The 12663-nt window shown below is 51.0% G+C and overlaps 1 protein-coding gene across 1 annotated transcript in view; it reads left to right on the forward strand.

Annotated features, from left to right (window-relative positions):
- NXN (nucleoredoxin) overlaps positions 1-12663 on the forward strand; it is a 47084-nt gene that overhangs the window by 30757 nt on the left and 3664 nt on the right. Inside the window, exons 2-6 of the mRNA XM_068210600.1 lie at positions 2807-2924; positions 4290-4423; positions 4758-4858; positions 5271-5377; positions 10237-10416. Coding sequence (XP_068066701.1) covers positions 2807-2924; positions 4290-4423; positions 4758-4858; positions 5271-5377; positions 10237-10416 — 640 coding nt within the window. The remainder of the gene's footprint in view (positions 1-2806; positions 2925-4289; positions 4424-4757; positions 4859-5270; positions 5378-10236; positions 10417-12663) is intronic.

Here is a 12663-nt window from a genome sequence, read left to right on the forward strand (position 1 = left end):
CTGTCTTCAGCTTGGCTAAAATCAACCAGCCCATTTCCTATCAAGGTTCTGCTCTTTCAGGTCAGACCTGCAGTAAAAGGAGCCATCAGGCTTCCTTGCCAAATGTCTGACAGGCTCTGGAAAGGCTGGAATCTGGCTGCTGTGGGCCAGGGTGGTGGGAATTGTGGTAGATCCTGGCACTCCTCCTGCGGCACGTGCGTTTCTCGTTCCCCATCAGCTTTCCTGGTGCACAGGGGACTCGTCAAACCAAACTGCTCCCACTTTAAACAGCACATTCCTGGATGGAATTAATATGGTTAGTGCATCGAGACCACTAACTTCCAATTCAAGGCTTTTATAGTAGGCTTCAAATGGCAACCCTACTCCAGTTGCTTTATGTGCAGTTGTTGTGTTTGTTCATTGCTGTTGTGTGATGAGATCCAGTGATAACCCAGGCAGCAAATCTGTTAAAAATAGGAAGTGCTGCTCAGCCTGTATGAAGCTCTGAAACTTGGTTTGGTTTGGTGTTATCTGGGCTGGTGGGCTGTGTCTGGGAGCTTTTGCACAGGTGCAGGGTAAAACCTTTCCATTTGAATTGCTTTTTCTCATTTACCCAAGGTGTGACTGAGCATGACATGATGGTCTTTAGGTTCAAGTCTCAGAGCTTAGTGATGGATGTGCTCCCCCAGCAGCAAGAGATGTCATGTTGACCTCTTTTGATGCTTTTTGACCCTTTTGACACACACCTGGCTTCATGCTTGCTTGAGGCATTCTTCTGTGGACCCTGACTGATGAGTGAGAAGTGGCAACTCCTGATTTCATGGGGACAGAGTGTCTGGATTGCAGATTGCCTGTGCCATCGATGTCTGGGAAGCCAAGAGCAGTGCCTGCAGTTTGTGTCCAGTGAGATCTGATGGTTTACACATCCTGAGAAGACCCAGGACCAGCTGTTGGCAAGAGTTGCCACATATGGTGGACCTCATAGACTGCCTGGAGCCAGCCATGCCACGCTTGCTGCAGTGCTGTGAGCAGGTTTGGTTTGCTGTTATACCCTTGTCTGGGGTGTTCCAGCCCCATCCCTCTGAGCACAGCGAGTCCATGCAGCCTCTTGGCTCTGAAGTGCAGACCCTGCTGCTTCCCCAGCCAAGCAAAACTGCCAGGACCCACCGTGATGCCCCGGGGGAGCTGCTTCGGTATACAAAGGATTTGGCAAAATGAAGTGTAATGTAAGCAAGTATTTAAAGAGAACAATCCGATTGCTAGTTGTAATTTCCTTATTGTTTGCAGCACCCTGTTAAATGCCTGTGATCCTTATAAAGAGCTTTCCCCCACCCTTTAAACTTCACAGAAGTGGATTTTACCTTCTGTGGTTTGAACACTGTCATTATGAGGGGGCTGGTTTGCACTGAGTACAGTTTCTTTATTCTTTTCATGCCCAAGGCCATTTGGTTTGTGAATTCATTAATATGTCTGTTGGAAATGGAAGTCTGGGGGGTAGGACACAAAACCTCGCCTCTCTCTATGTCCCCAGATCATTCCCATCTCGGGAAATGGGATTGCCTCTTTTTGCAAATCAGAGACAGCCATCTGCAGAGTTCTTCCTCTGGGAACACGTGGGTGCAGTTTCTCTGTGAGATGCTGGTGGAAGCAGCAGCACATGGTGGTTTTACTGGATGGCACTGCTGGGTCCCTTCTGTGCTTCTCCAGTGCCTGGGCTTTATTCTCCAAACTGGAGCACCTTGTGGTGCCGAGGGGCTTTTCAGAGTAGAGCTTGATGTTAGGGGAAAGTGGAGATTAGTTTCCTTTCCCATTTGGCTCTTGGTTATGGTTTGGCTTTTGTTTGAGAGTTTGATAACTCACCACTGGGCTCTTTGGATTGAAATGCTTGGAGCGATGTAAGGAAAATGAGGTGATGGCAGCAGCTCCTCCGTGCATGGTGGGGAGAGCTGCCCTGCCAGCCCACACCTGCAGGCTGGGCTGTGCCAGCAGCTGTTGGTCCTGTTCCTCATCCCAGCCAGCTTCTGTGCATGAAATAAGCTCTAAATTATCCTGTGCCAGAAACATATCCTGGGGAACGTGAGCCCAGGAGTGTGTGACACCCAGAGGGCTCTGTCAGCGATGTTGTGCAGAGCCGAGCTCGCTGCAAAATGTAGTGGCCAGCAGACAGGCCCATCCAGACTGGGATGCCCAAAATGTGGCCATCAGCCTGCAAAGCTGGCAGTGCAGGATGGATGAGCTGGGCCCCCAGGCTGATGTCAAAGCCCTTAATCAGCTCCTGGGAACAAACCCGGGAAGCCCCAGTTGCAGAAGAATAATTTTTTTGAGTCTTGGCCTTGTGGCTCAGCCTGGCTGTGTGTTGGCAGGGGTTGCTGGTTTGTTTAATGAACATGGAAATGGGAGGGGAGGAAACAGCCAGGGAAGCATTACAAATTGCTTCAGAGCAGTGGCATTAAAAGTATTTGTGCTTACCATCTCTTCTAAACAAAGAGCTCAAAGCATGGCAAGTATTATCCCCATTTTACTTGCAAAGAGGTAAAAGCAGCAGGAGGAGAAGCTTTGCCTCTGCTCATGGGCAAGCCCACAGAAGGTGGGAGACACACAGGGGTGTCACCTGAGGTCCTGAGGGGATGGTGGTGATGGTGAGGGTCTCTCTGGGCACTGGGCCAGCAGCTGTTCCTCATATTCCTTCACACTCATCCCTGAAGCACCAGCTCTGTTTCTTTGTTCACCTCTGACCTCTGCTCTGAAAGATGCTAATGCTCCAAAATCTTCCTCTTCACGAAGCCAAGTTTACCTTCCTTATCTCCCCTTCCAATCTCTTTTACAGCTGAAGCTGTGGAACAAGTACAGAGTCTCCAACATTCCTTCCCTAATATTTATCGATGCCTCCAGTGGGAAGGTGGTTTGCAGGAACGGCCTCCTGGTCATCCGAGATGACCCTGAAGGTAAGACCTGGAGTCCCCTGTGCCACAGAAACATGGACACCCAGCTGCCTTTTCATCTCAGTTCATTCTGAATGGCCTGGGGGGGGGAGGGAACAAAGAACTATTGTCATACTTAACTATTCAAAGCACCGTGCTATTTTTGGAGTAAAATTTTCTGCATAATTCCTGCCAGATCTTGTGTTTTGGTTTTGCTTACTGAAAAGAACAAAGAATTTCCCTCCAGGATTCTTGTCTGGAGTGCTAATGAGGAAAAGGTTAGGCTAACTCAAACATGAAGTTTGGATTTTTCCCTAATGGAGGCACATGGACAGACATTATGAGGGCCCAGACTTTCCATACCTTGGGAGCAGAATCCTTGCAGAATACTGAGTGGGACTTTTATCACTGACATCACACTCAGGTTAATGCATTTCCCATTATTTAGAAATTGAACAGAAAAAAATGTTACTATTCTCCCTTGCTGAGGTTTGCTGTGCTGGGAGATGGTGTTAAATCCATCTTCCTCCAATTTGGAAAAAACCCAAATGAGCCAAATTGGGGAAAAAAAAAGTCCCCTTACTCACAGACCCTGCAGAGACCCATAAGTCATCTGCTGTAGTTGTCCATCCATTTCTTTTATTACTGGCTCATTGTTTCTTGGTGCAGTAAATCCTGACAGAGTCTTTAATTCAGTGGCAGTAGCTGTACAGCAGGAACATGTTGTGGCCTGAGCCATCTGTGATGTTTCCTCCTCTCTGGCTGAACACATGGATTGATTGCTCTGGGAGCTGGCAGCAGATGATTCAGAGCGTGTTTGTGTGTACACACACAGCTTGCTTTGGGGTGCAGAGAGTTAGTCTAAGATATATATAGAGATATATGGATACAAACACACCATCTTTTACATATATATAGCTAAGGTTTGTAAATAAAGACATGTATGGATATGTGTAAAAATATATGGTTAGTATCAGCATAAGGCATAGATTCTGACTGCATTCCTGAGCACGTACCTCCTTGCCCTCTCTTGCTAAAATAAACACTGTTGATAAGGAAAAGATGCCTCATCAGGCACAAAAGCAGAGCAGGCTTTGTCAGGATGAAGGTGTTGTGTCTTGGGTGCAGCCTGCCTGAGAGAAAGAGGTGACCCTGGCTGCAGTGCAGAGCTTGGCTGCCTCACCTCAGGGCAGGGGTGTGGTGGTGCCTGACAGCTGAGGTGTTCTGCATCCTCCTTGGATGGGAATAAACCCCAGCAGGGTTCCTCAGACAGGATCCCCTGTATCCTGAAGATGGGATGTTTTTTTCTAGTGGAACCTTCTGAATCTGTAAAAGCTGCATGCACGTGTCTTGTGTCTTCATTCCACCTCTATCCTGACCCCTCCCCAGGTCTGGAGTTCCCTTGGGGGCCAAAACCCTTCAGTGAAGTTGTTGCTGGGCCTCTGCTAAGGAACAATGGGCAGACACTGGACAGCAGCGCCTTGGAGGGCTCTCACGTCGGGGTCTATTTCTCTGCGCACTGGGTGAGTAGGAGGTGCTGTGCAGAGCAGTTGGAGTGGGCTCAGGGAGAGTAAAGACCCCGGGCTGGTTGGTGCTGAAGAATTTAAGATGCTTTGATCATCAGCATTGCAATGGCATCTCATCCTCAGCTGGCCCTGTGAGGGGGAGACTGGTCAGATTTTAAAAATGGAAGAGCTTTTGTTGGCAACTTACAGACCATAAACCCCAGCCACGTTCAGGCACTGCATCAAAGATGAGGTCACACCAGTTCATGGTCACTGGGTCACCTGGCCCCTGCTGGGTGTGGGTCTGGTCCTGAGGAGGAGACAACTTCCTCCTTGTGCTTGTGTTTTGCAGTGCCCGCCGTGCCGAAGCCTCACGAGGGTGCTGGTGGAGTCCTACAGGAAAATCAAGGAGGCAGGCCAGAAGTTTGAGATCCTCTTCGTTAGTGCAGACAGGTGAGGCAGCAGTGACACCCCGTGCAGGCAGAGCAGGTTGGCTCTGGCATCACAAAGGCTGCCTGAGTCCTTTCCCTCTGCCCAGCCGGGAAGTGCAGAGTGCGGTCAGCAAGAGCAGGTCTGTGCTTCACTTTGTGGCTTGTGGCTCTGGGGTCTGAAGGATGCTTGAGCTGCTGCTGTCACCATGAGTTGACATTCAGATGCCCTGGAGAATTTGAAATATTTTACTGGGGAAAAAAATACACCGTGGACTTCTTCATGAAGGGCTGCGGGCTTTAAATTTGGTCGAACTCTCTCCCAGCTGATGGGTTTTGGTGGGAGGGATAAAAGGCTTTGCAAGCCAGGTTTTTAATGAGGAAGGAGCCTGGCAAGTGGAGGGCTCTGCATGCCATGCCCTGTTCCCCTTGCACAGGTCAGAGGACTCCTTCAAGCAGTACTTCAGTGAGATGCCCTGGGTGGCCGTGCCCTACGCTGATGAGGCCAGACGGTCACGCCTGAACCGACTCTACGGCATCCAAGGTAGGAAAGGCCACACTGAGGCACAGAGCTCCTTTCCCCCCTCTTTTGTTGAGTATTTGTATTGTCTCCTCTTGTTTAACTAAACCGAGAAAACAGCAAAGCGCAAAGCACAGTGCCCCAGGCAGAGCAGCTTCATGTTTCTGCTCTCCACAAACTCACATTCCTACCACCTGCCAGGCAGGCTGTTAGTTGAAACAGGACTTCCATAAACAACCTAATTCTTCCTGGAAACTTGGAAGCTGTTTTTGGCTTGGATGTTTTTTATCTAATTACTGATTTATTTATTTTTTGCTATTTCTTGAAGGTTTAAATTTCATTTTCTTGCTGGTTTATGTAATGCAAAGGCAGGCCATCGTTCTGTGCCGGGGCTGAGGAAGATGGCATCTGGTTTATGTTAGTGACACGAATTACAAAGGAGAGGGTGTTTGATGTAAACCATGGCTTTGCTTTTACTGTACGTGCCAGTGCCAGAATTCCAGCAGCCCTGGCTGCTCAAAGGGGCAGGGAGAGACGCTGTGTGTCTGGGTGGCTTCAAAGAGTCACAAAGATGATAAGAGCTCACAGCAGCCTTCCTGGGGGCTGGCACCTTGTTCCTGCAGGGGACAAACTGCAGCACAGAGGTGTGCAAGGTGACTGGCTGGTGAGGAGATCTCATGTATGTACAAATAGTTTCTCCCTGTGGTTAAAGGGTCTTGCTGCAGTGTGGCTGTTCCTCGTCTGTTTCTGTGTGATGTCACAGAATCAGAATATGCTGAGTTGGAAGGGACCCATCAGGATCATAGATCCACCTCCTGGCCCTATGTAGGACACCCAACTATCCAACCCTGTGCCTGAGCTTTGTCCCAATGCTTCTTGAACTCAGACAGGTTTGGTGCTGTGAACACTTCCCTGGGGAGCCTGTTTCGGTGCTCAAACACCCTCTGGGTGAAAAAATATCAGCTTCATATTGTCCAGGTGGGTGCAGGCTGGCAGAATGTTCATGTGAGGAGGGAAGGAGGAGTGTTGCCAAAGAGTGACAGGAGAAATAATCCCTCCTTGGAGTCCTCTCCGAACTCCCCTTCTGGCGTGAGCTCAGGTGCTGCCACTCAGCCCTGTTCCCTGACCTTAGCCCAAGAATAACCATCAGCCTGCTTTAAATAGCCATCAGTTTGCTGCTTAATGACCTTCCCATGAGGCCAGAGCTTTCCAAATTCATCTGTCTTTTCCCGGCCCGCTCACAACCCTCTCCAGGGCTGGTTTCAGCCCAGCGCTGCAGGACTGCTGCCAGTTTCAGTGGGACTTTCTGTAAATAAGGTGTCCAGACATGGATACTTGAGCACCAGGCATGCTGTAGCCAGGGAAACAGTTTCAACAGCTTTCCCTATGACTCCAGCCTTCTTAAAGGTATCTCTCTTTGTTGTGTGCCGACCTGCAAATGTAAATATTGGCTGTTCCCCTGCACCCCAATCCCCTCCTCTGCCCCATGTCATCCCTGGTAGCTCCCATGTCATCCCTGAATCTCAGCTCCATGCAGACTTCGGGGCTGCCTGCCTGTTTGCAGTCAGGCTTTTCACACCAGCTGGGACAAAAGCTTCCTGCAAACAGATCACCACACGTGGTTATTCCACCCAAATGAAAACTTAGATCTGTGTAACCACATGTGCATTTCATGGTTCTGATGCTGCCCCTCTGAAAGCTCTCTTTGGAGCTGCACTTATGATCAGTGAGTGTGTCCAGGTTACCATGCTGGCGCTTGGGTTGTGAGCACAACATGAAGAGGTTTCCCTCTGTTTCTTGAAGGCTGGGTACTGAAACAACAGAAGATTTTGTCTTCCTTGTCTGCTTTAAGTTCCTGAGTGGTGGAAAGTAGCAAGAGAGTCAAATCTCTTGTTGTTTTAGTCTTGTGTTGGCCCCTACAACTTTTAAAAACTCAGTATAAAATGCAAGTTGAGTTATAGGCCTTTATTTGGGTTTACTTTGAATGCCTCTATTCATAACTCATGTGCAGTCAGAGGCTGTACCCTACCACATCTAGTAAATTGCTTCTGGGTGCAGTGCTGTTCTGAGAAAGAGTTGTGTCTTGTGTTGTGGCTGCTTAGAAATAATTCTCCTTTGTGCAGGCAGCTCCCACTCCTGCCTTGGATGAAATTCCCTGGCCTTAGCTCTCCTTCCAATGGGATGGGGAGCAGTGATAGACTTGATGCTTTGATAGGAATCACCCCTTGTTGTTGTGTATCTCACGAGTTCCCCAATATTCCCCCTGGACTCTGGTGTCTCTGGGATTTGCAATGCCTTCCAAAAACTCTTGTTCCTCTCCTTCCCCATGCTTTAGCCCAGACACCCACAGGTCACCCTCACAGCCTGGAAGTCACTGCTAGAGGAGATTTCTGGAGCTTTCTTCTGAAAAAGTGAAAAAACAGCAATAAAATGCACCACCTGTGCTGTGGTTGGTGTGGGGTTTGCTTCACTCAGATTGTGATCACTCACCCAACAGACTTCATGCAGATGAGATTTCAATGTCGGGTTTGGGGTTTAATATATAAATATGTAAATGCCTTGCCAGGTTCGGTAACAAACCATTTGGCCCCTGTGTTTTCATAAAATGCTGGCCCCGTGGGAGCCAAATCCATTTTCTAGTGCATAAAATCCAACCAGGACTGTCTATGCTAATTTTCATCGAAGCTTATACAATATTCATTGCAGTGTCTGATCGCTGATTCTTCTTGATAAGTAAATTCTGCTGTTATGACTTAAGGCAATTACCAAATCCCCCAAAAGGCACTAAAATAACAAATAGTGCCTGGGACGAGTGGGGAGGGGGAATTATTTGGGTTAGCAAGTGTGAATAACATTAAGGATGGTTTCCCTGGTCCTGCAGGTCTGTGTCCCCTGAAAACAGGGTGTGTCTTTTAGGGAAGTAGTCACAAAGGTCACCTGAGAAGATGGGGATGTGAACTAACTTAAAAAACATTGTTTTCTGATTCTGTTTTGTATTTGCAGTTGGCTGGGTATTGGGGGGGGGGGGGGGTCGGGTCATCTGCATATGCAGATGAGGCGAGGTGTAAAGGAATGCTTTGAATAGTGGATGAAATCCTTGATAGCTGCAGAATCACGGCGATCTGTGTCTAAATTGGGCCCCTAATTTTCCCAGATCAGCAAAGCTTATTTGAAACCTCTGCCTAGGATTGCTGCTCAGGCTGACTGATGACCTGAGAAGCCTGTCCCTGATGTATAATGGATGGAAAAGCAGGCGTTTGGGGTGGGGTTGGCAATCCTAAAAGGATCACGATCCGAATCCTGCTTGCTGCTGAGCACCCGAGTGCTTCTCCTGGTGTCAGTAGCACTTTGTGCCTCTAAGGGCAGGGCCAGCCTGAGATTTCCCAATTCCTTCCAGTCTGTTTAACCCATCCCTGCCCTGGGGCTACACTGAATTACCAGCAGGTAATGAATAAGCCTTTTTGTGATACAAAATGGTTTTCTTGGCGTACCCTAAGGATCTGCAAGCTCAGCCATTGGGCGGGTTCCTGCACTGCTGCTTAGCACCAGCCCCAGCGCAGGCAGGAATGCGCAGGGCTGGAATGATGGGAATGCAGCCGCTCGCCTGGACCTGCAGGCAGGCTGGGACACACAGATGGCCGTGTATTTCCTAGAGAAATGCCTCCAATTCAGAGGGCTTCTGAGTAACCCACTGTTGGACAAACAGGGAGCACAGTGCCAGCAGCCTGGCAGGGGCACACACGCTGCTCAGGAAGGGCTCTGCAGGGTATTTCTGAGGAATGAGCTTTAAAGTGAACCTTGGCATGAAGGGCAGGAGTGTTTGAGTTGCCTCAGCTTGCCGGGGATGTTGCTGAGCGAAGGAGAGGGAGCAGGGCAAAGCCCAGGGGATGAGCCATGGCAGCAGCACTTGGCACTAACACTCCTCATTTCATTTGTCCCTTGGGGCCTGATCCCGCTGTCCCCTCTTCCTTCCTCGTGGGATGTTTCTTTGTCTCCCTGATGACAGAGGAGTGGTGTGCTTTCCAGATGAAGTCACCAACGTGAGCCGCTCCTGCTGACCCACCCGTGGCTGTTTTGTGGCCGGAATGCTGGTGCTTTATCAGATGGGATGGTCACCAGCTGTTGTCCAACCTGCCCCACTGCCAGTGACATTTGAGTTGGCGGCTTGTGCTATGTCTCTACTGCAACTCTGTTCACCTCCTGTACAAAGCTTCTCCTTTTTGACTAAACTTTTCAGCCCCATAGCTCAGGGCAAAATGTTGCTTTTTCCCGAGGGCCAGACCATCACTGGCTATCCCCTGAGCCACATCCTGCCAGGATCCTGTAGACCTGGACATTTCTGCACAGCTTTGTTAGTCTCCAGAGGGATGTACTGTGGAAATGGCTGGGCCATTAGTGGAGAGTGCTGGAGGGCTGTAGGGGCAAAAATACGAGGTGTTCTTCTGGGAAGGAACACGCCCTGCTTCCTGGCCACTGCTGTCTGCAGGCCTTGTGAGTTCCTGGGAATTGGGCTCTTCCAGAGGCAGCCACATCTGGGCACTGGGATGGTGGTGCAAGAGGGAGGGTCCCTGGGTGGTAGGGTGGGATTTGCACCCGTGGGCACCAGACAGCAGCAATCCCTGCCTGCAGCTGGGCAGGGAGAGGCAGGCAATGCCAGAGCTGTCTCTCAGCTTCCTGCTCTGGCTCCTGAATTGCAGTGCTCTGCTAGGACGGAAACAGGATCCAGGGAGCTTCATCCCCACTCGGTGAGCTGCGCAGAGGCAGGAGGCTCGCTGGGCTCCTGCCAGAGCCAGAGGCCATAGGAAAAGGCCTTTCTCCCCACACCCTGTCGCTGGCCAGTTCATGCTTTGGCTGATCCTCCACCCTGTTTTTTCCTATTGCAGGCATCCCGACTCTCATCGTCCTGGATCCCAAGGGAGACGTGATCACGCGGCAGGGCCGGGTGGAGGTGCTGAACGACATCGAGTGCCGCGAGTTCCCCTGGCACCCCAAGCCCGTGCTGGAGCTGACGGACTCCAACGCCGTGCAGCTGAATGAGGGCCCCTGCCTCGTTCTCTTTGTAGGTATGGATGGAGCATCCCTGCTCTGACAGCAGAGCCTGTGCTGGGGAGGGGGCTGGGCGGCCTGCCAGCTTGGCTAGAGCTGGCCACGGGGCTGGGAACCCGCCTCTGGTGATGACAAGGTCCCTGGGAAGGGATATCACTTCCATTTCTATTTTCCATCACTGTGTGCTCACAGAAAGGCCAGTGCGGGGAGAGAGCTTCCTGTGGAAGCCCCTTAGCCCCTGTCCTGTACCACAGCAGCTCACAGGGGTTTGCCAGAGCCTGCTGTGCCCACGGGGCTCCAGCAGCTCCCACACACCACCCTGGGATGTGGTGGAGCAACGATTGGCAGCACAGAGGAGCTGTCATAACAAAGGTGTGGTGGTGGCTGTGGCTAGGAATGCTGATGAGGTGTTGGGCCTATGAGAAATACACTGTCACAGCTGGTGGTGGTGGAGATGGGAAAAGCCTTTCTGGAGCAGGGACTTCAGGCACACGTGATGTTACAGAGGAGTCAGAGGAAGTGTCTGTGCAGGGGATTATAGATCTGTGCTTGAAACCACAGCTCACAGGGCTGTGACAGTCAGAGCAGCCTTTCATGCTCTGCTGGTCCTTGATTTCCCCAATTCCCCTGGTTGCAGGACAGGGCAAGGCTTTTCCCCAAAGTTCCTGTCCTTTCACTGCTAACCCACACATGAAGCTTCCCTGCAGTTAGAAAAAGGCCTAGAGCTAGAGATGGCTCATTCTTCATTGCTTCCCTGCCAGCAATGGACACAATAACTCAGGAAAGGGCATGGCTGGGATGAGCTGTGCTGCAGGCTGAGCCCTGGGAGGGCAGCCCAAGCGTGCACACAGCATCCCAGGCAGAGAATTGAGGGGTCCTAGGCTCTTGAGGGGGTGCAGCTGTCCCCTGTGTGCTGTTTGGAGTTTAGGGGTGTGCTGAAGAAGCCCCCCTTGCCTTGCTGGTGTTGTGCCTGGCCCAGGGCAGGGCTCGTGTCCCGCTTCCTCGTGTGCCCTTTGTGAGCAGCACACACTCCTCTGCAGTGCTGATAACACGGCCCTCGCTCCTTTCCTTCTTCCCTTTCAGATTTCCTTTTGACCCTGGTTATTTATTCAGCAGAGCCCAGCAGGGGATGTGAGCACAGAGCCAAAAATCCTCTCCTCACGCGGGAAGGACTGGCTGGCCACGCCAAGCCTGATGGATTGGGGCTGGCGCTGCAGGCCTCTGGAAAGACTTATTTTTATCTTGCTCTGAGCAAAGTTTTTCTATCACCTTGCTGCAAACAGCTCATCAGGGGAACAGCTGGGGCTCTTGCTCCGTGCTTTTGAAGGTGGATGGTCTTGATGAAACCCACCAGTGATGTGCTGGGGCAGAGATGCAGCTGGTGCTGGAGCAAGGCAGGCACTGGGAATGGGAGCCCCTGGCCAGCTTTGTCCTGCTGGGAGATCCCCCCAGCAGACCAGTGCCTGCACTGCACAGGCAGCAACACCCCCAGGAGAAGGCAGGCTTAGCAAGTGCTGGTGCTGAATAAATCCTGACTGATGTACCTCCTTCCCCAGAGGGGTTAGGGCTGGGTTAGCCAGAGTGTGCTGGGTTAGCCAGAGTGTGCAGGGCTGCCTGGAGCGCCGCCAGCAGCTGATGTTTGTAGGAGGAGCAATCCCTACAGACACCCCACAATTTGCTGTATTTATCACTGCCCTGCACGCAGGACAGACCCTGAAATCCAGTGTGCAGGGTCTCTGGAATCTCCTGCTTTGCTTGGAGAAGCCAGAGAGGAGGACAGGGATGTGTGAAACAAGGGCAGAGGGTTTTCCTGGCATGGGCATGGCTTGTCCCAGCTGGGGGCTGGACCTGTTGTGGTTACATCAGGGACCATAAGGGGGAACAAAGGGCTCTCTTCTGCCTTCTTCCTTTAGTGCCTAAAAGTTGTCCCTGAATTGGAATCTTTTAATCTCCATGCTTCCCAAGGACACAGACTCTCCTCTTTCCAGCTCACTATTTGAACTTCAGTGGTGGCTGGTGTTTGATTGATGCTGCCATCTCTTTCTGCCCTACCTCTGTCAAATCAAAGCTGCCTTCACAGCTCTGAGACTGGAGCAGTAAAGCTGCAGCTCAGCCATCCCGAGGCAGAGGGATGGTGCATGGCGGGCAGGGGTGGCAGCAGCCTCAGATCAGCACCTTTGTTTGGTCTTCAAAACATGCTCAAACCACAAAGCAGCTTTTTGTGTGCCTGTTTGTCCCTGCACATCACCAACAGCACCAGGGAG

The sequence above is a fragment of the Anomalospiza imberbis genome, chromosome 20 (genome assembly GCF_031753505.1).
Source record: "Anomalospiza imberbis isolate Cuckoo-Finch-1a 21T00152 chromosome 20, ASM3175350v1, whole genome shotgun sequence".
NCBI lineage: Eukaryota > Metazoa > Chordata > Aves > Passeriformes > Viduidae > Anomalospiza > Anomalospiza imberbis.